This window comes from Grammomys surdaster, unplaced genomic scaffold (genome assembly GCF_004785775.1).
Source record: "Grammomys surdaster isolate TR1022 unplaced genomic scaffold, NIH_TR_1.0 125808, whole genome shotgun sequence".
Lineage (NCBI taxonomy): Eukaryota > Metazoa > Chordata > Mammalia > Rodentia > Muridae > Grammomys > Grammomys surdaster.
The window spans coordinates 1,169,208-1,196,171 of record NW_021620639.1 but is presented as its reverse complement, the minus strand read 5'-3'; the positions used below and the strand labels follow the sequence as shown (position 1 = coordinate 1,196,171).

General features: G+C 47.5%; 1 protein-coding gene across 3 annotated transcripts in view; it reads left to right on the top strand.

Annotated features, from left to right (window-relative positions):
- Window positions 1-807: 807 nt before the first annotated feature.
- The window catches only part of Cnih3 (cornichon family AMPA receptor auxiliary protein 3), a 102,811-nt gene continuing 76,654 nt past the window's right edge, over window positions 808-26,964 (top strand). For all 3 annotated transcript variants that reach the window (XM_028789319.1, XM_028789320.1, XM_028789318.1), the window contains exon 1: window positions 808-888. In XM_028789319.1, the coding sequence (XP_028645152.1) occupies window positions 808-888 (81 nt within the window). The remainder of the gene's footprint in view (window positions 889-26,964) is intronic.

Sequence of the window (26,964 nt, the reverse complement as noted above, 5' to 3'; positions counted from 1 at the left end):
CAGCAGCAGCAGCAGCAGCAGCAGCAGCAGCAGCAGCAGCAGCAGCAGCAGCAGCAGCAGCAGCAGCAGCAGCAGCAGCAGGTGGAGCCCCGCTCAGCTGCGAGCAGCACTTGGCCGGAAAACCGAGCCCGGCCATCTAGGCTGGAGCCCACGCCGCCCCAGTCCGACCCAGTTTCCCAGGCACCGAGTTACCGAAGCCCGCGGCCGGGGGACGCGGTTGGGGCCGGATTCATCTCCGTGCACATAGCTGCGCTGGGAGACCCAGCCCGGGACGCAGGGCTAAAGGGACCTGGCTCCACCTCGGCCACCAAAAGGCTCGTGCTCCGGGGACAGAGCGTCTGTGGGATCCGGAGCCCGGGCACCTGGCCAGACACTGTTGAAGTCTGGGTGTCGTGCTCGCCCCACCTCTTTGCTCGGACAGAGAAGGCTCTTTCCAGAGGACCAGACCTCCTCGCCTGGTCCTGAGTGGAGTCCTCGCACCCGGTGCCTGTTGGTCTCGAGAACCTCTCTAGTTGACACTGGTCTGCAGATGTTCTCTGCTGGTTAGGTTTCTTCTTCGGCTAGGGGAACAGTTGCCATCAGCGACATTCTGTGCCTATGGGCGCTCCAGGTCCTGGGTCTCCAGTCCTGCGGGAATCATCCCGGCTTCGCTGACCCTCAACTCTGTCTCTGCTTGTGGTGGGTGCTCCTGGCCGTTTGGTTTTTGCCGGGAGTGTGCAGACTAGACATCTTTCTGGCTCTCACTTGGGAAGGGCACTGGTCTCCAGGGAGCGGCTTTGTGTGTGGTGGGATCCAGGGTCCTCAGCCATGGCCTTCACTTTCGCTGCTTTCTGCTACATGCTGTCTCTGGTGCTCTGCGCTGCGCTCATCTTCTTCGCTATCTGGCACGTGAGTAACCTGCTGCGGGTTCTAACTCTCATTTACCCCAAAGTCTCCCGATGCCCACCTCATTTCCTCATTTCACCTGCCTTTTGGATATTGTAGGCGTGGGCGGGCCGTGAGGCCAGGCAGAAGTACTTGCCGGGCAGACCTTGTCCATCTTCCCTGTCCCGGGGCAGGGGACACAGTTCTTGGCATCCTGAGGTCAGGCGGTACCGCACAGGCGCCTACCCGCCTTGGTTGAATGAAGTCTGTGGCCCGTGGAGCCTCCCTGGGGGATACATTCCTGGGCGTGACAAGGTGTCCCAGCCAGACCTGCAGTAGGGGCTCAAAACCCCATCTGCCCGGCTTCCTTCTGCACCCAACCCCCTTCTCTCCTGCCTGCAGAGAGAAGCGCTGCCGGTGTCCCAGGCAATTAGTCAAGTAACTATAACAACTAAACATTTAAAATGTCAGCATCTGTGGTGGGTTGCGTTTAGACATAATTGGAGACAAAGTGGAAACATAACCAGAGCATCTTGTAAGAGGAAGCAAGGAGAGGCCAGGCAGGAGAGGAGGGAAATCAAGAGAGGTGGGAGTGAAGAGAGAAAAGGGAGGGAGGAAGACTAGGATAAATGAGGTTCTAGGTGCTATAGATCTGCCCAGGTCCCTCCCATTATCCCCAGGACACACGCTTCCACCCAGCACGGAGAGCAGACCTGTCCTAGGTCATCAGGTGCGGTGTGTGGAGCGCTGTGGAGCGGAGGACTCCTGAAGGGGAGTAGGAGGAGGGCGCAGGAGGACCTGGTCTCCTGGAGACTGTGTCACATGTCACAAACCCTTGACCCCCTAGCTTCCTTCAGGGCTGCTTAAGGCCCCATTCTCACTCTGGGAAGACAGATGGATGAGAAGAGCTAAGGTCCCAGTGATTGACAGGCACCACTAACAGCCTTGCCCTTCCAGCAGGGTTGGGTAATGGAGGGACCCTGAGACTAGCTCCTGGAGGCCTGGTTCTGGGGAGTCTTGGAGAGATTGTGTACAACTGATGACCCAGAAGGAAGAAGATTGAGGAGCAGTTTATCTTAAAATAGAACTCCGAGTGTCCTGCTATAAGGGCCAAATGACAAGGGGCAGAGAGATCATGCCTGGGGAGGAGGAAGGGACTCTAACCACAGTTCCTGAAAAGACACCCTGTAGATCAATGTAAGCTTCTGCTTCTTCCTAAGCATGAACAATCACTTACCATTTGGTTTAGGGATGTAGAAGTAAGAGAGAGGGGGTCCAATGTAGGAATTTGGGGGCTGATGTAAAAAGTCAGTTAGATGTGATGGGATTTTATCCTCTCTGCCCGGGGATGCTGGATCTGTTCTACTGCACACAGTTGGACTTTGAGGATGTTGGCAGTTATAAGGGAAAGAGAGGGCGAGAGAGCGAGAGAGCGAGAGAGAGCGAGAGCGAGAGCGAGAGAGCGAGAGAGCGAGAGAGCGAGAGAGCGAGAGAGAGAGAGAGAGAGAGAGAGAGAGAGAGAGAGAGAGAGAAAGAGAGACTTTATTCAAGGTAGGTAGTGCTCAAACATACAGCAGAGTTCTGCGTCCATGTTCTAAAGGAACTTTTTCAGTGTCTTCATATTTGGAAAGGGCAATACATTCTTGAAGGCTAATACTTAATTTGGTGTTTCTTCCTGGTTTTGCTTTGTCTGGAGGGTGGCAGGTCCTGAGAGTACCCCTAAATCCTTCAGACTAGATGTTCACTGCAGTGGCTCCTGAAGCAGGGTGGATCACCAGAAAGAAGGCTCTTTTCTCCCTCAGGGTGTGTGTGAGTGAGTGAGTGTGTGTGGTGTGTGTGTGTGTGTGTATGTGTGTGTGTGTGTGTGTGTGTATGTGTGTGTGTATGTGTTGGGGTAGGGGGGCGATGGGGAGAATTATACATAACTCTAGGACTAGCTAATAAAGTAGATGATTTGGGCAGCTAAGTTAAGCAAGAGACGTCAGAATGACAGTTGCATGTCCTAGTGATCTTGTGCTGGCCTCTGTTCCCAACTCTCTTCTCCCAATCTATTCCCTACGCCCATACAATGCAATCAAATCTCAAGTCAGGTTCTGTTGGCACCCCTAGAGGAATCATGACACAGTGACAGCAGGGTCAGTCTGTTTCCTAGTCTTTTCCTTCTCTCTCTGAATCAAGCAATCCAAACCCCACCACAGAGATCTGGTACCTAACCACTGAAAGGGGAGCTCAGAAACAGTCTAACTTCCTGATAGACACACACTGTACTTGTGGGTTATTGGAATGGTGTAATCATTTCAACCAAAAGTCTAGGAGAGTTAGTAGATGGTGCGTTTGCCTTCTTTCTGCATCTTATATTTCTGCACATTTCCTGATCTGGTGAGTCATACTGATTGCTTAGTATGTATTGGCATCCCAGGTAATGAATTGGTACTTAATAAACAGCAGTTAAATGCCTGTCACCCTGGCCTAAAAGAGATGCAGGGGGCATTTTTCCCTCCTTTTTTTTCCTATTTATTTGTATGTGTACATACCTATTTAAGGAGAATAATGGAAGTTACTATTTACCCACTGTATAGTTAGGAGAGGACCTGTCAGGTGTTATCTCTGGTTATCTCGCCTCCCCTCCCCCCACTTTCCCCTTGATGCCCAGAAGCAAAGATGGATAAGGCTGGTTAATAGCACATTTAAGCCTTGACTTTTATTTTTTTAACCTTGAAAGTCTATCTGGATTGTCTTCAAATGAAGTTACTTCACACTAGCCACCATCTTTGAGTACTTTTTTCTTGCTTTGCAGAAGGAAAGAAAAGCGGAGGGTTTTGTTTGTTTAGTTTTTGTAGTTGTTTTGTTTTTAAACCATAATCTTGTGTTCTTCATGTATCTTGTCTCTTACATGCTGCGGCATCCTTTAGTTCCCACAGATGACTTCTTACATATGAAGAAACTATGGCTCTGAGAGATTCTGAAACTTGTCCAAGCCTGTGCATCTAGTATGTGTTAGGCTTGGGATTTGAACTGAGTCTGTGAGACTCTTATGGTCAAGTTGTAATCACTAGCTTTGAACTATCAATTTAATTATAGTTTATACCCAAAACATTACTTTCTATGTAAGTAAGATATTTAGAGTTAGAATTTGTGGCTGGAGTATAGCAAGACTCAGAGTATTGACATGTAGCCTACACCGGCCTGGAACCCAGGCTCACCCTGACTTCCTCTCCAAAGCACTAGGGCTGCAGCGTTTACTAGCCCACCGACCTTTGTGCATTGCTCTTTAAAAGAAGAACTTCTGTTTCATCTTCTTACAAATTAGACTTTTACTTACAAAAGCAAAAGGATCATTTCCAAAAAGTTTGAAAATACAACAATATGCAATTAAAAAGCCACCACCCACCTTTTTGTCCATAAAAAATTGGATTGGGTGGTGATGATGTGTGTGTGTGAACGTGTATGTATGTATGTATGTATGTATGTGTGTATATATGTATGTATGTATGTGTGTGTGTATGTATATATGTATGTATATATGTATGTGTGTATGTGTGTGTGTGTGTGTGTGTCTGTGTGTGTCTGTGTGCATTTTAAAAGCTGCATGTGGATGTTTAGAAGGGAAATCTCACAAGTGTTCTGAACGGTTCACTCTGTGGAGTGATGTCTGTTTCCAGCCAGTCTGAGATGAACAGTGTTTACTCACAATTCAGAATCTTTTCTGCTCCAGCTTGGCCGAGGCTGTTTGCAGACGGTCTCATTATATAAACACAGATGAAGCCATTCTTTGAAAAGATCAAAGATGCATTACCGTTTATTTCAGGCTTTTAGTTTTCCATTTTTTCATGTCTGTCTGTCTGTCTGTCTGTCTGTCGTCTGTCTGTCCACCTGCCCGTCTGCCCATCCATCCATCCACCCACCCAGCCACCCAGCCACCCAGCCACCCAGCCACCCATCCACCCACCCACCGACCCATCTATCTATCTATCTATCTATCTATCTATCTATCTATCATCTATCTATCTATCTATCTATCTATCTATCTATCTATCTATCTGTCTATCTATCATCTATCTATGTGCATTGGTGTTTTGCCTGCATATATGTCTGTGTGAGGGTGTCAGATCCCCTGGAGGTGGAGTTACAAACAATTGTGAGCTGCTATATGGGTCCTGGGAATTGAACCTCCCCTTGGAAGAGCAGCCAGTGCTCTTAATTGCTGAGCCATCTTTCCATCCCTATTTTCCAAGTTTTTAATATCTAGAGTCCCTCTGAACTTTGATAATTAACAAATAAAATTAGTAAGCTCTCTAGAAAGACTTGATGTATCACCTCATCTTGAAATGGGTTTGAGCTTATGGTGACATTTGCCCTTGGAATTTGAATGGACCTCACAGGCAGTAATGAGTACCAGTCTGTTGAGGGGCAAGTTTTCCTAGACAAAATGTCTTCATTGCTGAACCTTTCAGCTAGTTCTAGCCTGTTACAGACCCAGCCACTAGGAATAGATACTAGTTTTTCCAGTTACCCATCTATATAAAAAGAAAGGGGGGTGTTTTGTGAAACAGGATGCTTGGGGCTCACTGTAGCCTTTCTCCCAGAGACCTTTGACCTGCTCTGAGCCAGGGGCAAATATGAGAGCTTTCCAGGGCTTTCCTGCTTTCCACTGCTGGTCTGTTTGAATCAAGCCATCCTCCTGCATCCAGAGTAAGGCACCTGCAGTAGCTGCCTGACCTTTCCATCCTCTGCCTCCCCATGGTCCCTCTCCATCTCTGCAGAAAGAAAAGAGCCTTTTCTGCCTCCCCATGGTCCCTCTCCATCTCTGCAGAAAGAGAAGAGCCTTTTCTGCCTCCCCTTGGTCCCTCTCCATCTCTGCAGAAAGAGAAGAGCCTTTTCTGCCTCCCCATGGTCCCTCTCCATCTCTGCAGAAAGAGAAAAGCCTTTTTTGCCCATCGTTGTTTCCCACAGCTGAAGATGATCCTGGGGTCACAGAGATGTTTAATCATCGTCACAGCAGATTCTCCAGCTTTTGCCTGGTCCACTTCTGGCTGCTCTTGGAGACCACACCCTAGGTAGCAAGGGAACATACATCCTTTTATGGACCTTGGTGCTTTGGAACCTGGAGAACTACAACTGATACAAAGAAGACCGAGCATTTTGGGAGGCTCATGGCCTCTGATACTAGTGGAGGCTCCCCACAAGGAGCTGGGGAGCACTGGTGAAACTGGGGGGTGCTTTCTGTCTGGTGTGGTATTCCTTTCTTGTTTCAGCTTGTGATGAGTGCTGGCTGGCCCTCTCCCAAGACTGGCTGGCCAGTCTTGTCACCATTGTATCTCCATCAATCATGTTGTGAGAACAGAGGAGGGGACAGAGCTTGGAGGCTCTGGAAACAAGCCAGTGTTGGCTGGCAGAGCTTCCTCAGTTGTGATGTTTCTAGGCTTCCTAAGGTGAGATGTAGCGGAGCCACCAAAACAGTGTCCCCCGACTCTCTAGTCTCTGAGTGAAGGCAGGTGAAGCTGTGAGGTCTTGCCATGGGTGTTTCTACCTCTACCAACCCTGAGAGCACACTTGGCTTCACTTTCCTCCTGTCCCCTCCAGCCACTGCATCCTGTTCTCTATTGTGCATCCCTGTGACTCTGTGCTTTATTCTCTGAACCTGTTTCCTGCTACCAACTTCCTTCCCAGAAGGTGAGAAGTGCCTCATTTTCCCATCAATGTGCTGTCTGGACAGCGTCCTCTCCACCCTTGCCATCACTGTCGTCTGCCTCTGTGGCCACTCTCTGAAGGATCCATCAAGGGTCGGGTGTAGTCATGGACACCTCCTCACTGACCTACTGTCTACTGTCAGAGACTACCTAACCCCCTGACCACACCTCTCACTGACCTACTGTCAGAGACTACCTAACTCCCTGACCACACCTCTGCCTGTCATTCCAGGCAGTCCTGGCCCTCTTGGTTCCACTCTGCTTAGGATCCCTGTTTTGACTGTAATTTCCCTTTTCTCAGGACACTGTCCCTTGAGGACATGAGTCTCTTTAAGCTCATCCACGTCTCGGCTCATCTGTACCCATCTTCTCTATGTGACCATGTGACCTTTAAGGTGGGAGCCCTCTGTTTAGTGACAGTTTTAGAGTTTTTTTTTTTTTGAAAAACAGAAATAGTATGGTACTATGTTTTCTCTTTAATCCCAAGTGTGGGATGTGGGACTTACTTCAGATTCTCCACAGAAGTTCACTACGATTTGCCTTGTGCTCTGGCAGGGGGTGTGATTTTGCTAGCTGTAGACAGTTTCTGTGACTGTGACATTTGGAATTCTGGGGACTTTTCAGAGGGTACATGAATGCTAGGGCCCTGAGAAGTGTATGTGTGTGTGGGTTGTTGGTGATCGTTGGTAGTGATTTGTTATATAGTTGAACTCAAAAGAAGAAACAAGAAGAAATCTGATATCCTGATGGCAAAGATTAACTTGCCCCAACACCCCTAATCAGCAGGAAGTAGTCTAACAATATTACTTTTTTTCTGACCCCTGACTAAAGTCAGGGCTCTCCTTCTCCTCTCTATCCTTTTTTTTTTCTCTTATCTAGTGTTAGGGGTTGAAAGGGTGGAAGAAAAGGGGTAGAGAGGGGTGAAAGAAAGAAGAACCCACAAAGTAGCAAAGACAGCTACTCTTCTGTGCCAGGAATGCACTCATGTACCCCTCTGCTCCCAGCCTAGAGCCCCAAGAGCTTCTGGCATCCAGGTGACTGCACAATGTGGCCTTGGCTGGTCCTTATCGTAGTCTCAGCCCACCAGCATGGCTTGGGTCTAAGTCGTGAACTTTCTCCATACTGTCTTATTTTTATCACATTCTTGGAGCCCCAGAAGCTCCTACACTCATGTGTTTATGTCAGGCTCATTAATATGACTAAGCCTGTCATGAGGAGCACCTCACTGCCCTACCGTCTTGGTCTTTTCTTTTGCTATAACAGAACATGGTGGACCAGGTAGTAGAAACAAGAGTTTATTTGCCTCATAGTTCTAAGATCTAAGGGCTACCCCTGGCAAGGGTCTTCTTACTACATCACACTGTGATGTAGTGAGAGCACTTGGCACCACTTGGCATGAGAGCACGTGTTCAGGAGAGGTAAGGGGCAGGGTCCCACATTATACTTTTAGAACTAATGCCACCTACAACAGCAGCCTTGATCCATTCATGTAGGTGGTATCCATGACTTCATTTCCTCTTAAAGGTCCCACCATTTCATACTGTCAAGACAGCAATTAAATTTCAACATGGGTTTTAATGAGACAACCAGAGCATAGTACCCACTTTCTATAAACTTCTCCATGTATGTGCTGGTAAAATCATTTCTTCCTTGACTCTAGCCGTGATCTCCCTTTTTTTGAAGCTGCTATCTTCCATGAACATTGATTCAACATGTTTCCCTGAACCCTTAGTACCTTACTCCACAGCCATGTATCCAGGCCTCTGACATACTAAGTTTCTTCTTTCAGGTTTTGCCTTCCCAGATCCTGCCCCCTTTCTCCCTCTTTTGTTCCACCAGACAGACATATAATACACTGAGGACTGATCCATCTTCCAGGTCGGGACAAGGTCAGTATTTTGCCAGATGTGTTTCTTCCCTGTTGCTAAGATAAGTCTTGAAAGTCTTTGACCCCTGCCCTATGTCCACAGTGCTTATTCACTCAGTGCCTGTCAAGGACACTAGTGACCCTCTGCTGGGCCATCTCTGGGTATCAGTTTACAGAGGCCTCTTTGTGGTCTTGACATTGATGTCCATGCTTGCCTTTCTGGAGCCTCTATTCCAAAATTGTTTCTAGGATCCTGCCTTGGGTTCTTCTCTTTACTCCATTTTCTCACCTTTCTCCTGATTGTTTTCTTTCTTTCTGCCTCTTAGACCTGAACTTAGAACAGGCCTGAGTCTGCCTCCATGAGCTGCTGGCCCCATGCCCACTTGTTCTACACTGGACCTGTGTGCCTTCGTCATTCAAGGCCTCAGTGGATCTGGTCCTTAGCTACAGACCACTTCTCCTTTTTCAGTTATCATTATGACTTTTTGTCACTGGAAGAGTGAACTTGTGAAAGATTTGTTTGGGCTCCATGACCCAGTGGCTTTGGGTCTCTGTTGAGGTAGTCCTTCATGGGTATGAAGCAGAGCGAGATTGTAAATCATATTAACCAGGAGGCAAGGAGAAAGAGGATGAAGAGGTTGGGGTCCAATAATCTCCTGAAAGGTCATACCTGAGTACCTGGATGACCTCCTGGTAGGCTCCACCTCTGAAAGGCCCTGTCTTCAATTATTCTAAGACTTTATTTAATGTGTGCCCTCTTGGGACATGCACCATTCAAACACAGTCACCTGTACCCTCTTCTCTGCCTCATGGCATCTGCCTTGCTGCCCTCCTGGGTTTTCATCTCATCTGACTGAACCCATGTGCTACAACCCGCACCCCCTGAAGAGTTCCAATAGTTGAGAGAATCTCTGCATGCCATCTCCAGAATAAAACCCTTTCTTGCCTCTCTTACCCACAAAGCTTAGCAGGCTTCCAAAGCTAGGTCCAGTTAATGGTTTTACCCCATTTGACATCATCTGCTCCAGTCTATTCCCAAATGGGCCCTTACTTCTCCCTGGAATGCTGTCTACTTATCCCTTTCCTTATTGGGCTAGCTAAATTCCAGTCTTCCATTTCCCAAGAAGCCTTCACTGCCCCTCATTTATTTTCCCTGCCCCCTAACATCCCAAGGTTCTGCTGGGCTCACAGCACTGGGCTACAGGTTTTTGGGGAACGGCTCCCATCTGTTACAGCCTCAATATCCAGCCCATGAGTGGTATGATGATTAGAGCCATTACTGCAGAATAAGTAAATTCAGCATCTGGCTAATTTACTGGGCCAGCCAAGCTTGACAAACTCTTTCTTGATGAATAGTCTTCTAGACTTACAATAGTCCTATAGATGGTTTCTAAAATTATACAGACCTGGACCTGCAGGAGGTATCTCAGGTCCAGTGGCTCTGTCTGCGAGCCAAGGTTCTCTATTGTTCTGTTGCTGTGAAGAGACAACATGACCAGGGCAACTCACGGAAGGCATTTAATTGGGAGCTTGCTTACAGTTTCAGAGGGCTGGTCTATGCTCATCATGACAAGAAGCATGGCAGCTCACAGGCACGATGCTGGAGCAATAGCTGAGAGCTTACATTTGATCTACAAGCTCAAGGGAGGAAGACAGTGAGACTGGGCCTGGCATAAGCTTTTGAAATCTCAGAGCCCACCCCTCAGTGACACATCTTCTTCAACAAGGCCATACCTCATAATCCTTAAACTGTCCACCAGCTGGGAAACAAACATTCAAATATGTGGGTGCTGGGGGCCCATTCTTATTGAAACCACCATAGTAGTGAACTTTAGTCTAGTATCTCTAGGCAGAGGGAAGATGCTCAAAGGGATAAGGCAGGAAGGTGAAGGTGAGGCACAGCCTGAGGGATGGAGGCTCAACAACAGGAAAGCTCTGCATGCAAGGTCTGTGAGATGATGACTTCAGCCCAGGAGGGCTGCATACTGGGCATTGTACCATCGCTGGGTCAGATACTGTGTGTTAGATAGAAGTTCCACTGGGCAGATACTGTGTGTTAGATAGCAGTTCCACCGGGTAGCTGTGAGACACATTTGTGTGTTTGTATGATGAAATGTGTCATGTGGTACATGCATGAGACTGTGTGTTCCCTTGTGCATACATGCAGAGCCCAGAGCAGGATGGCTAGTATCTTCCTCTACTGCCTTCTATCCTACTGCCTTGAGATAGGTTCTCTTACTAAACTAGGCTGGGTGTCCAGTGAGCTCTTAGGATATGCTTATTTCTACTTTACGATGATGAGGTCACAGACACAGACAGACATGCCTGTTATTATTATTTTTTTTAATGTAGATCCTATGGATTCAAACTCAGGTCCTTATACTTGCAAAGCAAATATTCTTACTCATTGAGCTATCTTCCCAGCCTCTGTGATACCCATCTGTCTCAGTTAGGGTTTTAGTGCTATGAGCAGACACCATGACCATGACAAGTTTTATAAAGGACAACATTTAATTGGGGCTGGCTTACAGGTTCAGAGATTCAGTCCATTATCATCAAGGCAGGAACATGGCAGCATCTAGGCAGGCATGGTACAAGCAGAGCTGAGAGTTCTATATCTCCATGTGAAGGCTGCTAGCAGAATACTGACTTCCAGACAGCTAGGACTAGGGTATAAAAGCCCACACCCACAGTGATACACCTACTCCTACAAGACTACACCTCCAAATAGTGCCACTCCCTGGGCCAAGCATATACAAACCATCACATCATTGAAATTTTATTGCATTTATTATGTGTGTATATGTACATGGGTGTGCATATGTACCCAGCCATAGTTCAGGTGTCAGATGACAATTTGTGGTAGTCACTGTTACCTCTTTCTACCATGTAGGTCTTAGAGATCATACTCAGACTGTCAGGCTTGGTGGCAAGTGCCTTTTCCTGCTATGCCATCTCCTCAGTCCCATTTTTGATCATAATTGAAATACACTGTTCCCTTACCACTTGGCAACCAGATATAGATAATCTCCTTGTGGTTTATGCGGGCAAATATTAAATTCTAGCTGACGTCTTTGCAGTTCAGTTGCTTCTTCTTGTGGTGGCTTAAGGGAGCTTAGAAAGGAAATTGAGTTGTTTTGAATAGAGGAGAGGCACTGAGTGAGTCCTGCTATAGACAGGGAAGCTGAGTCCACACATTCCTACCTCAGATCTGGGTGGTGGGGGTTGAGGGTGAGGCAGCTGCTGTTGGGGGGGGCATTCATGTCCAGTGTCTGAATCTTCATGGGTGACTGAGACATCTATATGCTTAATAGCATGGGGAGTCTGATTAAATCCCATAAAGGTCATGAAAATTCCCAAGTGCACAGTTAAATCCTGAGTTGGCCTCTGAATACCAATGCAGAACTTAATGATGAAGCTGGAAAATATTTTTAATTTAGCATGTAGTGAGAGGCAAACACAAGACTTTCTTACATGTGCTAAAATAAAGCTGAAACGCAAAGCATGAAAAAGACATCCAAATCAAGGGTGGGCTGATAGACTGAAATGGGGCCATCAGCATTTTTGCATGTATGGTGTGGTACCTGTGATGGTTAAGTGTCAACTTGATTAGAACTAGAATCACCTGGGAGGAGAGTCTAAACGGAGAACTGTCAACATTGGGTTGGCCTGTGGACCTGTCTATGAGAGATTGCCTTAGTTAATCAGTGTGGGAAGATCCAGTCCACTGTGGGTGGCACAATTTCCTAGGCATGGTTCCTGAACTGTTTAAAAGAGTAGAGAAACAGAGCTGAGCACAAGCAAGCAAGTGAGGATATATATATTCTGTGTTCTCACAACTGTGAACCTAATGGGTCTAGTTGTTTGAAATTCTTTCCTTGACTTCCCCACAATGATGAATGGCCACCTTGGAATTGTAAGCTGACACAAACATTTTCCCCCTCTAAGTTGCTTTATGTCAGGATGTTTTATCACAGCAACAGAAATGAAACTCAGAACAGTGCCCTAGACATTAAAAACTGTGAAAGGCTTGGTTAAATGAGCCTGCAGCAGGGCATAGGTTGAAGACTTAGCTTAAGATCTTATTGCAGTGGATGAAGTTGCTGTAGGAAGATATTTGGTGTTGGAGATATCTGCCTACCTTTGAACTTAGTCTCCCACTGGTTGCCATCTTAGGGCCCCAGGACCACAGCTAGACTGTTGACCCTTGGATATGTTTGCTTATTACTCATGTCACAAGGAACAATCATGTCTCCTGGGTCTAAATTCTGCATGTTCTTTTCTACTGTATGCCCCTGTTCTCATTTTTAGCCATTCTTCACTTGAGTCTGTCACCTGATCCCATGACATGACAAACTGGGGTGGCTCATTTGTATGTGTGTGTGTGTGTGTGTGTGTGCTTGTGTATTCATATATTTTCACGTGTGAACATGTGCCTTGGCTTCTCAACAGATGTAGAAGCTGACCATAACAACATGCTTACAGTCTTACTGACAGTTTTAAGGAACATGTTGGATGCCTGTTGAGCACATGGCTGATGGGTGGTGGCCCTCAGACTGTTGACAGGAATATCACCACTGGAAGCTTCATTTGACCTGTGAAACCAGAAGCTTCTGTGTTTCTCATTTGAAGAAGAGGAGCCAAAGCTTTGGGAATAGTGGTGACCCCTGGAAAACAATGCCTAGCAGTTGGCCCTGCTGGGCAGTATGTGCAGGGGATGAACACAGCACACACTGGGATGCTCCTGCATCTTTCCTGTGCCTGGAAGAGACATTGTGGTATGGTGCTGGCTGCTTCCTTCTGTCTCCAGAACTTGCGCAGTGTACCTGTTTGGTACAGAGTTCAGGAGCCCAGATAACCATTGCCTGAGAGAATGGTTTCTCTAATGCTCCCTGGATGCTAAACCTTTTACCTCAGGACTTGGCACTTTGTGTTTTTCTTTTTCCTTCTCTCCTTTACAAAGGCATTTCATGTATTCTCATAAGCATTACAGATACTCCAAGGGTCCACATTACCAACATCACCATTGCTCTCTTTAGTTAGTGTATAATAACACTTTCAGGTTGCGAGGGTTGGAAGTTTGGCTAGGGTGAGGAGGGCCTTGGTATTTCATAAACATAGACAGGAAGCCATGAAAGAGGCATGGATAGGAAGGTGGCTGGCTGGCTTGCCCCTGCAGCCCTCTGCCTGTAGGTGGACTGTTCATATTCTCCTGGCTGCTTAGGTGGACAGCATACATGCAGCTCAACAGAACAAGGGAAGAGTGGGAGAGCAGCTAACTGCCAGAGGAGGGGTTCAGGATGGCTCCTGATAAGGCACAGCTCACAGCTCTGTGAGTGCAGAGTTCCTTCCCTGCTCACATGGCCTGGCCTCTTTCCCCACAGTCCTGGCAGCCAGGGCCACCTCCAAGGATCCTTGGAATATGAGCTCTGTAGCCCAATCTGCCCTGCAGGGGCTCTGAGACTAGAACCTCCTGTAACTACCTGGCTCTGAGGCCAGTGTCTTAGAATAATAAGTTGGACAGAGCATAGTGGTAGAGTATCTGAATCATAAAATTATCCTTGAAAGTATAGTCTTGGCAGAATGTCTTTGTGACATTTGCCAGGCCCTGAGTTCAATTCTTGGATCCAGAAAAACAGCCACGAACAAGTAAAACACAATTAGCCCTCTGTAGCTGAAGGGTCAGCTATGGCCTCAATACACTGAGGCACAAAAAGGGCAGGAGCTGCCTGCTTCCTTCTTTGTCTAGAACGTGTGTAAACGCCAGTCAGATGAGCACTGAACTGGACTGTCTTCTGCCCAGCTGTCAGTTAACTGGTCTTGTGCCTGGCTAGCCTCAGGCTGGCTCCTCAGGTTGCCTTTTTCCTTTAGTTCTGTCCTGAGTCTACCATTGACTAAGTGTCCCTACCACCCTTGACTAAGTGTCCCTACCGCCCTTGACTAAGTGTCCCTACCGCCCTTGAGAGAAAGGGTCTCATTAGTGCTGCACATTCTTTAAATTTGATTTTTTTTTATTGTGGTACAGTACAGAAGATATTTATTGTTTTAACTGTTTTAACCCTTAAACACATCATAAGTGCATAATGTGTATTCTGCACCCATCGATCACCCATCTCCAGAACTTCACCTCTAAACTGAAACCCACCCACTTAATAGTAACCCCCATTCCCCTTAGTCCTGGCATCTGCCTCTCCACTTTCTACGGCATATATACATTCTGTATATAAGTAAGGTATCCTACTTATATAAATTTAACTGCAGCATTTTTCCTTTCTGCCTGGCTTATTTCACTTAGCACGATATCTTTAAGGTCCATCTATGAAATGGCATATATCACAACTGAATCCTTATTAGATCCTATAATGTTCCACTAGATGTACACGCTATATGTCACATATCCATTCATCTTTCAGTGTACACTTGGTAGGATGCTGGATCTCAGTTGTTGACTGGATTGAGAGATGTGTAGAGAATTGGAGAGTCACATTCTGGGTGTGGCTGCAAGGGCATTTTCAGATACGACATGCACATAGGACGGCAAACTCGAAAGACTCACCCTGAATGTGAGTAGCCCCATTTAGTAGGCTAGCACATGGATGGAACTAAAGTTTGGAGGAAGAGGAGAGAGGGAAAGCCTGAGTGAGCAGTGGCACTTTGTTTTTCTAGGCTGAGTGTGTGCTTTTGTGTTTTCCTGCTTTGCTCATGACATCACAATGATTCTTTGGCTTTTGAATATTAACTCACAGTGAATTTCTAGGGGGACTTTATGCTTCCATCCTCAGTCTGGGATGTATGTTGGTTCTTCTTACTCAATACGTCCAGCCTCTTAGATTGAGAGGCATCTGGCTTTCCCAGCTCTCTGGGCACTGATGACCTTCATGGGGCTGAGTAGCCTCTGACTGTGTGAGGCTACTAATACATTCCCTCTTGTAATCATGTTTGTTCTTGGTTTAGGTCCTCTGGGGAACCCTGACTAATCCTCTTGACTCACTTCCATCTTGTCATTGTGAATGACACTGCTGTGAATACAGTATGCCGATGTCATCCCAAGTTCTGTGTCCTGTGTAAATTCTAGAAGCAGACTTCCACGATCGCATGGTTCCTCTAGTCTTATGTAGAGAAGTTTTCTGAGTTTCTCATCCTTTCTGTACCAACTCTTTGCTATTCTTTGAACCTCTGGCTCTGCCAGGTACCATTCGAGTTAATTATACTTCTGTTACTGTGACCAGTCGCCTAAGAGGCATTTAAGGGCTCAAAGAGTTATTTTGCTGACTTTAAGTCCGTCACAGCAGGAGAGAGTGGTGGAGTACAATCGGTCATATCAAGGCAGCCAGGAAATGAAGATGGGAGGGGGGTCCACACAATCATATCCCATAAGAAGAGACTTCCAATAGCCTAATTCTTTCAGCTTGGCCCAACTTACCAGTTTCCAGAACTTTCCAAACTAACACCACTAGGGACCAGGCTTCCAACCGTGGACCTCTGGGACATCCCAGACATCTACATTGCAATACCTGGCTGGTTTTATTGCATTATTTCTAGCCTGCAAACAACTGTAAAATCCATATTTAAATCTTATCATTAAATTTTAATTTCCAGAAATTATTAATGGTCCTTTAGCAGAGATTTTTAAAAAAATAATTTTAAACCAAAGCCCAGTCTTTGAGAAGTCTGCCTATGACCACAGACATTTCTTCAGGGATTCGATCAGGAGGAGATTATCAGTGTTTCCCATGACTTTAGGGCTGAGAATGTTTAGGCTGTATGTGAACTGACAGATATGCCTGCTATTAGGAGATAAAAAGGGTATCTTGCAGAAAAACTGTTTGTAGTTCATCAGAACCTGCTTTTCATTTCTCATCTCAAGTCACTGCAGAGGTACAGCCTGCCCTTGGGCTGTGCCAGGGTGAGAGCTGTGGGAGGGGTGGACCAGACAGGCCTGTAAGGGAGCTGAGAAGTCACACTTTCACTGTGGTCACTATGCTGTGCTCTGCTGTGGGCATGGACATGGGACATCTGTCAGCTCACTGGGTGACAATTTGGAGGCTAGTTGTGTTTTCTAGCTTTTTGTTTGCTTGTTTGTTTAAATTCTGCCTTGAGAATTAAAAAAATAAAGGATGTGTGCTTTCAGCCAGATTCATTAAAAGATAAAGTTAGGGGCTGGAGAGGTGGCTCGGTAGTTAGGAGGTCTTGCTACTCTTGCAGGGGATCTGAGTTCAGTTCTAAGCACCTACATGGCACCTCACAAGCATCAGCAATCCCAGTTCCCAGGGATCTCCCTCTTCCGGTTTCTCTAGGCATCGGGCATCCATGTGCTGTACAGATATACGTGTAGGCAAAACACCCATTCATTAAAAAAAAAAAAGGAAAGAAAAACTGATCCCTGCCCCATTACCACCAAAAGTGTCAAAGCCATGCGAGTCTCATGCTGATGCAGTCACCTGACTTGTAGCTGATACTTTGTTCCCCTTCCTGTAGCAGAATGAGGGGGAGGAGCTGGCAGGAGGCTATGTACCCTATAGTTGGTGTAGTTGGCAGAGTATGGGTTGAATGTCCTACTGCGAGCAGCAGGACCCTGAGCCCGTGGCTGAGGACTCCTAACACTGTATGCCCACCCTTCTGCAGAGTGCCAGCAGCTAGGAGCTACACATCCTGAGACTGTCTGGAGCCAAGGTTGATGCCCCTTTCAAGTTCGGTAAAAGCCAAAGATAGTGTTTGAGATAGGCTTTGACTGACTAGTTGGTTCCCATTCTCTGGGTCTTTCTCCCTCTCATAGAGAAAAGCCACAAGCAAGCTCCCTATGTGCCCTTCCTCATTCATCCGCTTTCCATTCTTTTCAGGTATAGCTGCCACTTATATTGTTTACATTGTATCCACCAGCAGACAGGTAGAGCTCAGCTCCTCACCACAGCCCTGCAGGGGCTCCGGGCAGGCTGCTTCTGAAGTCTGTGCTGTTGTAATGGTTCTAGAATAGGGGACTCCAGTTCTGTCCCCTTTGTCCCCATCCTCTATGTTTTATTTGTTCAGTCTTCCTCCCTCTTTGCTCCTTTCTCCATTGCTCTTGGGATCCTTTTATTTCTTCTCTGCATGTGCCTTAGGTCTCCTGAAGGCTGCACAGTATCACTTAGCCCAGCTGCTAGGTTCCAGGGCTGGGAAGTAAGCTGCTACCACCTCCCACCTCCATGATGTCTGGAACCGTGGGCTGACATTTCCAGAGCATCAGTCTTCGGCATATTTTCTGTTTCTGTGTTCACATGGTCCATTTTGACTCTGGGATCCATTTCTCCTGCTGGGAAAAAGTGCAGGGGAGGAGAGGGAGTCTTGGCACCAGCTCCTTTTTTTTTCTTCCTCATTGGCAACTGATTCATGAACTCTAAAAAAAGAGTTGATAGCAACATGGCTGGCTAGCAGTGGCAGACCAGATGGCCCCCTATATAATAGAGACATTTGTATCTTGGGTAAAAAAAAATATTTAAATGTGTTCTGTAAACCTGATTAGGAAAAGGAATTAGTAACTTCTCTGAAGAAGTGTGGGTAGGGAAAGGGTTAAATGATGATCAGGTTCTAAGAAGATGAGGAAATAGGACTTGAGAAGTCTAAGAGCCAGGGTGGGGCAGGGGTAGATTGTAAGGGTACCACTCTGTTTCATGGGTGTCCCTGGATACCAAGAGAGAGGTCCAATGTGAACCTGTGAATGTGAACTTTGTGCTACGTCTGGTTGTTGTGTCTGTTCAGCAAACTGCTTCCTAGTGTTTATAGACAGACCAGGACCTAACAGGACCAATCGAAATTGTTGCATTGATGGTCCCATTTCCCAGCTCCGTGGTCACTGGGAAGCAACTGTAGTGGCCACATTCTATTACAGCAACTCTGTGGGCTACCTAAAATCTGGACATTTTTTGTCCTTATTGTCACAGGCCATCGTAGGTCACTGGGTAGGGCAGAGGCCCTTCATTTGATGCGATTTCTGGATTGCCATGGCAACAAACTGGTGCTGGGGGCTCACAAGGATGGAGTGGAAGAAAAGGCTGGGAACAATCTTTTTTCTCTGCCTGCCTGCCTGCCTGGCTGGCTATTACCCCCTTTCTGTTTAAATAAGGTCTTTATATTGAGCCCTGACTGTTCTAGAACTTGCTCTGTAGATCAGGTTGGCCTCTGCTTTCTGAGTGCTGGGATTAAAGATATACACCACCACTCCCAGTTTGGGAACTGAGATGGAGTGCGTTGGATGGTAGATGGGGTGCGATGGTCTCCCAGAGTGTATGGGGTCATTATCTGAAGACAGGGCAGGGCTTGAGTCCATGTGCTGTCACTTGAAGCCATTCCATCATTGCTGGGCTGAGACTGATCCCAGACTACTTTTTCCTGGAGGTTCTGGAAACCAATTGGGAATTGAGCAGAGGCCAGCACCACATATGTGCTGACTGGAGGAAAGTCTGGCATTTGGTCTTGACACGGTTTTCTCTCATTGGTTGGCAGTTTTAGACATAAAGTCATGGCCTAGAAAGGGACCAGCAGCTGACAGGCTGTGTGCTCCCAGCAAACCTCTCCCAACCTCAGCCCCCACACCTCTGGAGTCTGTGCCTCCTTGTTTGTGAGGTGCAGGGTCTGGAGGAGGGGACCTACCAGTTCTGGGTCCCACTATTCTTCCACCACTTGCTGCCAGTATCTTTTCTGTTTTCTTACTCAGTTTTCCTGGTCCCTCTTACAGTCTCAGGTTCTGTGAAGGGGCACATCATTAAGGTCCTTGGAAATCAGTCTAAAGAGGGATTTCTGGAAAGGAACTTGTACTCATTGAATGGAGGAAAACAATCTAGAGAGCTTTAAAGTACAAAATGACTAGCCTTTGCTCTCTGCTGCCTCCCTCCCTCCCTCCCTCCACCCCTCCCTCCCTCTCCCCTCCTTAGAGATCATGGTTACCTTTGGCTAAGTATGGCAGGGTTTCAGACACAGTGGAAGGACCTGGGTCACTGTCCCTCTAGGACTGTGCTAAGGAAGAGGGGACAGAGAGAATTCCGCAGAGTTCAGACAGTAGGAAAAGTGTGGATGGACAGAATGCCACACTCACTGCCTGGTCACTAGCTCTTCTCTTTTGCCTCTCATTTTACTCAAGAAAAACAAGCGTCTCTCTAAAACCAGAGTTGCTATCTTGTTATCACAGATCCTTGAATGCCTTGCCTTCCTGTGAGCTGGGGACAAAGATCTTATTGAGCTTGGATGTTTAGCTTGATGAGGCCGTCTGTGGTCTGGCAAGCAGGACTGACTCACTGGACTGGCAGCCTTAAATGTGTTCCTCCCCAGGTGATGACTGTCCACCAGCCCTTAGCAAGGGGCCTGGCTTCTCATTATGTGGACACTTCTGTGGCCCTGGAGGCAGCAGCATGCTTCTATGTCAGGCATCGTTCCCCACCCCTGCAGCTCTGCAGTGGCACCTGAGCAAAGCACCAGGCTACCTAGCTAGAAGGAACAGCTGCAAGTGCAAATCAAGAGTAAGAAAAAAGAGTCCCGAGGGCTTAGGAAGGAAGACCAGCTTAATATAAGGAACAGAGTTCGATCCCCACAACACTCATAAAAAAGCTAGGTATGGGGGCAAGTGCTTATAGCCCCAGAGCAGCAGAGGCAGAGGCAAGTAGGTCCCTTGAGCTTGCTGAGCAGCCTGTCTAGCCTAGTTGGTGAGCCTCAGTAGGGAGAGACCCTGTTTCAAAAACTGTGGATGATGCCTGGGCAATGACCCCTGAGGTTGATGCCTCCGTATTCCTGTGCACACACTGAGTGGTTCTTCCCTGTCTGACCCACCATGGCCCCATGAACCTGTGCTGAGAAGTACCCTGCTACACACAGCCAGCCAGGTAGGACCCCTTCAGCCCTGTTTGTGTCACTCCATATGACTCTCACATCTCCACCAGCCTACTGGTTTGTAGGATTGCAGAACTGGCAGTTTTCACTGTAGTACAGAGTCCGTTGTTTGGCTCTGTGAATGGGGGGGTGGGGTGGCATGCTTCGCCTCTTAAGAGGTGCTGTGATACTGTGCCTTAGAGCTGCAGGTGCCCTGGCTCTTCTGATAGAAGCAGTTCTACTCACCATCTTGAGATGCATACACAGGGGCCAGAGGAAGTAAAAGGCACAAGAGAAATGGCCATGGGTGATAACATGCCAGTTAGAAGTAAGTTCTGCAAGGATGATGGTGAATGTTGGGTCTGGGGTACGTGTTAACCTAGATGCCATGGGACAGGCTGGCTGGCTATTCTTCATATGCATGCATGCCCCACCCAAGCCCTGTGAAAAGCTTAGCTGCCAATTGACACACTTCCTCCTTTAAAAATGTCCTTCTTCTATTAACACACCAATCACCACATCTGTGCAAGAGGAAAAAAACAATCAGCTGTGTAGCCCCCCCCAAACCTCAGGGTAATGAGAGGGCTTGGGCTTGGGGCTGAGCCAGGAGCAGTGTGACCACCTTGCTGTTGGGAATGCACACACTTCATCCTGGCTGACGGTGCTCACACTATATCCTGGCTGACAGTGCTGTCTGTGGTGGGCATGGGTCGGGGGAGGGTTGGGTTTCTTCTCTGTTGTTCTGAATCCAGACTCCTAGAACCAAGAGTCCTTTAACCCCAGTGGCAAGGTGACGTGGCTGAAGCCACAGCTGTGGGAAGCAAACCCCAGAGGGAGCTCTTAGTCTCCTATGTATCAGACTTGTGCTCTGTAAGCGCTTTATAGAAAGGTAAGTCAAGAATATGGTCACCGTGGCCTTGGTCCTTTCAGCTGTGTGTGCCTAGTAGTCACAACTGGATTTGGTGAATTAATATGTTTTCTAGATGGGTTAAAGAGGAATATGTAATTAAATAAGAAGTATATAGTGGTAATCCCAGAATTTGGGATTATGAAAAATTCAAGGCTAGCCTGAACTATATACCAAGACCCTGTCTCAAAAACGAAATAAAAAACAAACAAACAAACAAAACCATAAACAAACAAACACCAAACATCAAAGTACCAAGAGGGGATGGGGGATGGCTCTGTGGGTTCAGTGCTTGCTGTATAAACATTAGGAACTGAGTTCAGATTCTCAGGATCCATGCAAACGTCCAGATATGGCGATGTCCACCTGCAATCCCAGTGCTGGGCAGTCGACATGGACGGATCCTAAGGGTTCACTGGACAGCCAGTCTACCAGGCTTTCTGGTGAGTTCCAGCTTCCGTGAGAGATCCTGTCTCAGAAAATAAGGTGGACAGTGAAAAAGACACTGAATATGGACCTCTAGTCTAAACACACACGTGCACACGCACATGCACACATATGTATGTACACACAGAGAATTATATAATTAATATAATATTAAGCCAATCCCCGTATTTTCAATATCATACAGCCCTGAGGAAAGTGTTGGAGGGTCTTGAATGCTTCATTGATGTATTGCCTATCATCTCTCGATCTATCAACCAGCCTATTAACAGCCTATCATACTTTATATCACTTACCTATTATCCGCCCATCTTTCTGTCATCTATCATTCATTTATCTTTATCTGTCTACCTGTCTATCTACCTAGTCACTTACTCAGTTAGCATCTATCCTTAGGAGATGATCTTCTCCCCTTAGGTGCAGGCTTCCGTCCAAGAGGCAGGCATGTGATCACAAACCCTAACCTTGAGTTATGCTTCACCTGGGAGCCTAGCTCAGAACCACTCCCAACCAACAGCCCCTCCCTCCTCCTCCCTGGCTTGCCATTTCTTTAATTATCAAGCAAGACAAGATGGTTGCCTCTGTTCCCTGTGCTGAGTTGGTTATCACCGGCTCATCTGCTTTGACAGTCTTTATGTAAAGTGTGAAGGCCATGTATTTTCAGGAGTGGGTTATCCTTGAACTATAAACCATCGTGGGAGCCACACCCATTCTCACTTTGGTGGTATCACTGATTCTGTACAGTCTTATAGGCCACAGGGCTGGGCCAGGTTATGACTGGGTGTCCCAAGCAGTGACTGAGGTCTTAATGCTTCAATTGTTTGCTTACCATCACTACCGTCTCAGCCAATAGAGACAACACACTGTGGTGCTGGTGATCTCTGAGGCCCCTCCTTGCCTCTCTGCCATTCCAACATCTGCTCTCTGTGTTCCTCTAGCTAGACTCACTTTGCCAATGGCATCTGCCACTCTTACCTGCAGAGAACTGTCATATTTGCTTTTCAGATGGATGAGTAAGGAAGAAACAGAAATTAAGCAAGCAGTGTTTCCTGTTTACAGTCTCCACAATAGAAACCCCACTTGATTGTTCCCATGCAACAGTACAGGAGGGAAAAGACTCACGTTGTGGGATTTGGAAACATGGCATGTCCCTGAGAAGGTGTAGGCAGCATGTAGAGGCAAGGCTATCCTGCAGTTTGGACTTCACACTCCTGAGGGTCAAAGCAGCCTTTTGGGGGGTCTTAACCATCTGTCTAGGTGATACATGACTCCTGAGAGATGTCCCAAGTGAGACACTTTAGAGTGTGGGCACAGGACTCTGGTGAAGAGTTAAGAACAGTCAGAGATTCCCAGGCCCAGAGGACATGGGCAGGCTTTGGCTCAGGCCGTGTCCCCTGGTTTATTTTTTTTTGTCTCTTGTCTTCAGCATTTTCCTGGGTCTCATTCACCTGTCCTGTAAGGAAGAGGTTGCAGGGGTAGCTAGCAGCTTGCTGTCCTTCTCCCATATCTGACACTGTCTCCCAGAGGCTTCTGTGAGTTCAAGATTCTACATCTTTTGGTCCCAATAAAGTTGGACATGCAGCACTTAGAAAGCTTCTGGAAGCACTGGCCCTACCCATCATTTTAGCATTGTGTCTCTATGAGGAGTATTCTGTCATTCTCCTTCTAAGACACCATATCAGGTGATGTCCACCATGTCACTCCTCTTCCTCATAGTTGGCTCGCACATGGTCCTCCCAAAGAGTCCCCCGCTTCCACTTTTCCCTCCTCTGGGAAGTTGCTGATGATTCTGCCCCTTACATCCAGGATTTCTGTTTGACTTGGGGTTTACTTAAGGTTCTGCATACCTCTCTCAACAGGCAGGGAGCCCTCCTGTGTTGCCTAGGAAATGGACTCCCTGGCTGATGGTGAATGGAGAATTCTTTCTTCATAGGCGACTCCTATGTAGCTCCTCCCATCCTTTCCCCAGCAGGAAGGCAGGGACCAGAGGACTCCTTCCTAGTAGTCCTCCATGGGAATTTGGGAGCTGCTGCCCTGATGGCTCCGTTTAAGCCTCCTTCATGATGATGATGGAATTCAGGCCTGTGTGGCATCCCCATATCTTCCATCCACAGCAACGTCCAGTGCCTGCCTTAGGACCTTCTATTCTCTCTTGCTGCACTTGAGTGTGTAAGTGTGTAAGAGTACTCTAGGCTTGTGGTAATTGTGTGCTCCCTGCCCAGCTTCCTGTGCTTGCCTGGACCATGCTTTCCTCTTCTAGAAGGCATGGCTGAGAAGCCCAGACTTTAGTGCTCTGGCTTGAAGAGGGCTGCTTAGAAAACCCTTTCTTTGCAAAGGATGTTGGTGTCAGTTGTTGGGAGAAGCCACGTGTTCTCCAGGGTGACTCAGAGCTTCCTAGACTCTTTGTGTCTCTCCAGATCCTGTGATCACTGAATAATTTATTTACCCATCAGCACCCCCACTTACTTTTCTAGCTATTCTCTGCTCATTAGTGCTGTGCCCAAAGTGGGCAGGGAGGAAGTGCAGCGGAAATGAAAACCCCTTCACTGGCTCTCTGGCACCTCACTCTCTTGAGATCTAGTGGCAGGGATCAGTGCTGAACTCAGGCACAAGATGCTGGGTGCTGGGGAACTTTGCTACTATCTGCTGAGATTGCACTGTGTGTATCGCCACCCTGCAGGTGGCTGAGTGGTTGGATGATATAGATCAGGAGCTGTCCAAACTGGCTGGATGCAGCCACTAATTCTTTCCTAAGCATTAGTCCTGAAGGTGAGGGGAAGGAGCACTTGACCAGGAGCCAGGATGACGGTGCTTACAATTCCAGGATGACAGTGCTTACAATTCTGGGGAAGAACTGACATTCAGCAAAGATGAGGGCTTTTTATATTTGCTTCACTAACGCTGAAGCTTCCAGGACACTGAGGCTTGCTCTCTGTGTAACTGGCATGTGAAGATGCTGTGGGTGGTCTTCCAGGCTGTGTATGGAGAAGGATAGAGGTTGTTACAGAGACAGAAAGGGAATATGGCTGCTGAGCTTCCCAGACACTGCACCTGTTAGATTGCAAGAGGTCTGGCCCCAGTGGAGGAGTCCAGCGCAGGAGTCTGGTGAGATGTGCATCTCTGGACCCACTAGTTACAGACCTGGCTGTGCCTGCAGAGTGGGGAGCCCTTTGCCACCTCCTGACTGGGACCTCTGGGCTCTCTGCTGACTTTATCACTGCTCTCCAGTCCCCTTCACCCTGGTACAAGGTTCTGGGAATGTTCAGAGAGCACTTCTGGTGGAGAATCAGGTCTCTCCTGCACCTTTCTTCCTACCTTTGCTTCCTGGTGCTGCCATCAACCCAGGCTCTGAAGGAAGCTAGTACCAGCTATTGCTGTCATTCTCAGTGATGCTGCTGAGCACACAGTTTGAGCACATCCCAGAGCTGTGGTGAGTACCAGTGCCTTCCACCAGAGAGGCACAGCTCACTCTTCCTCCTCCCTCTCTGCCCTTCCCCGAACACACATCTTCTTCTTCATGTTCTTCATCATTAGCATCTCGTCACTGGACAGGGGTGAAAGCTGCATTACTGAATTCTTTCAACAGCCCAGTTACTCTCCCATTGGCAGCTAATAGCAGAAGAAACTGGATGTCCATTAGAAGACTGGCTTCTGGGTGTGCTCCTTGTTTTGTCAAGGAAGATAAAGATGTGAAATCTGAGTCCCTGTGTATCACATATAACAAGAATGAGACTTGCCCTCCTCCCCCCATTCTGTCTCGCTCCTCTCTGGTGCTGGATGATGGATGAGCAACTGGGTTATTTTTGCGAACCTGTCAAGAAATGGTTTCCTTCCTTATGTATCTTAAAGCTGCATGCAGGACATTCATTGGCTGGCCATCTGTTCACTTCAGTGCCACAGCAATGATCAAGAAACAATTGCAACATTGGAATTATCAGCCTTGGATCTCTGGCTTAGAAGGGCTGGGTAGACACAATCTTGTTGTGGAGAGAATTGCTATCTAATACTGCCTCACTCACACTTACGTTCCTCTTTGAGGCATGAAGGACTGACACCCCACAGTGATGGCTCATATCAACTGATCCCTGATCCAGCAAGCTTTGTCCTGTGGGGCCAATTCACTAAATCTTACCCTCATCTACCAACACCGATTCCAGCATTATGCCCACCTTCCAGATGAGGAAAGGGAAACACAGACAGGGAGTGGTGGAGCCAGATCCTATGCCTGGCAGTGAACCAGAGCACAGCCCCAACCTGGTACTCCCTTACTCTGCTGGGCTCCCTGCCTTCTGTGGGTGTCAAATCCACAGGACATTTTCCAGATCTATTTTGTTGAACTCCAGATATCAGTCTTATGACAGGGAAAATAAAAACAAACAAACAAACAAACAAACAAACAAACATTGTGATTACTGGGTCTGCCATTTTGGGGCAGAAAGCTCCACCATCTGATGTGAGAGACAGAAGGGAGAGGTGGGCCACTGTGAACTGATGGCGTCTGAGTTGGGAGTTCCCCAGAGCTCTTCAGTTAAGGATAGAACTGTGGAAGTTGGTTATACTTAAGAGAACTGGAGGAAACCCATTGAGAACTGGACTAGAACCACACTGGTCCTGTGTGGACCCATGGATCCAGAAGACCAGTTAGCTTGACCTGGTGGGAAAGGTACATAGGGTGGCTCAGTGAGTGGGAGCTTGCCACAGTGAAGGCTGGCAGCTCATTGTTGCATCTCTGGTGAAGGAAGTTACTGGGGTGTCTGAATCATGAAAGGTTCACAAGGCAGATATTCAATGCATGTTTAGCTTCTGAGGGTTGAAGAGATGTTAAGTGTCTCTGGTGGATGATTTAGCACTTACCGTGGTCGCTATGGAGATGGACTACAGAATGTCAGAGAGTGGGGTAGTGTAGATGGTGTGTGAGAGGCCTTTCTGTTCTCAGGAAAAGTGTGTGGCAGGATGCCCACCCAGCTTTGCCCTGGCACATCTTACTGAGTTTCTTCTGACTGCTGTAAGGGACGGGCCCTTTATCTGGCCGTTTTCCCTCCACCACTCTGTAATGCTCATCCATTGCCACTAGAGGGATGAAGTTCTGAACAATGAATGACAAGACACCTTCGAGTTCACGGGTCTCCCAGGGAGATGAGGAGGCCAAGCAAGAAAAGTCTGAAAACTGACTTAAGCGGTAGACACAGTAGCAGCACATCTGAGTGGGGGCATGGGAGGAAAGTGGCTTCTGTGTTTCCACCACACCCTGTGTGGACAGTGGCTGTGGTCTATGTGACTGATGGGGGCCATGGAAGTGTTAGCTGGGGATCGGATGGAGCAGCAGACAGTATGAACCTGTATCCATTTTCTCTTTC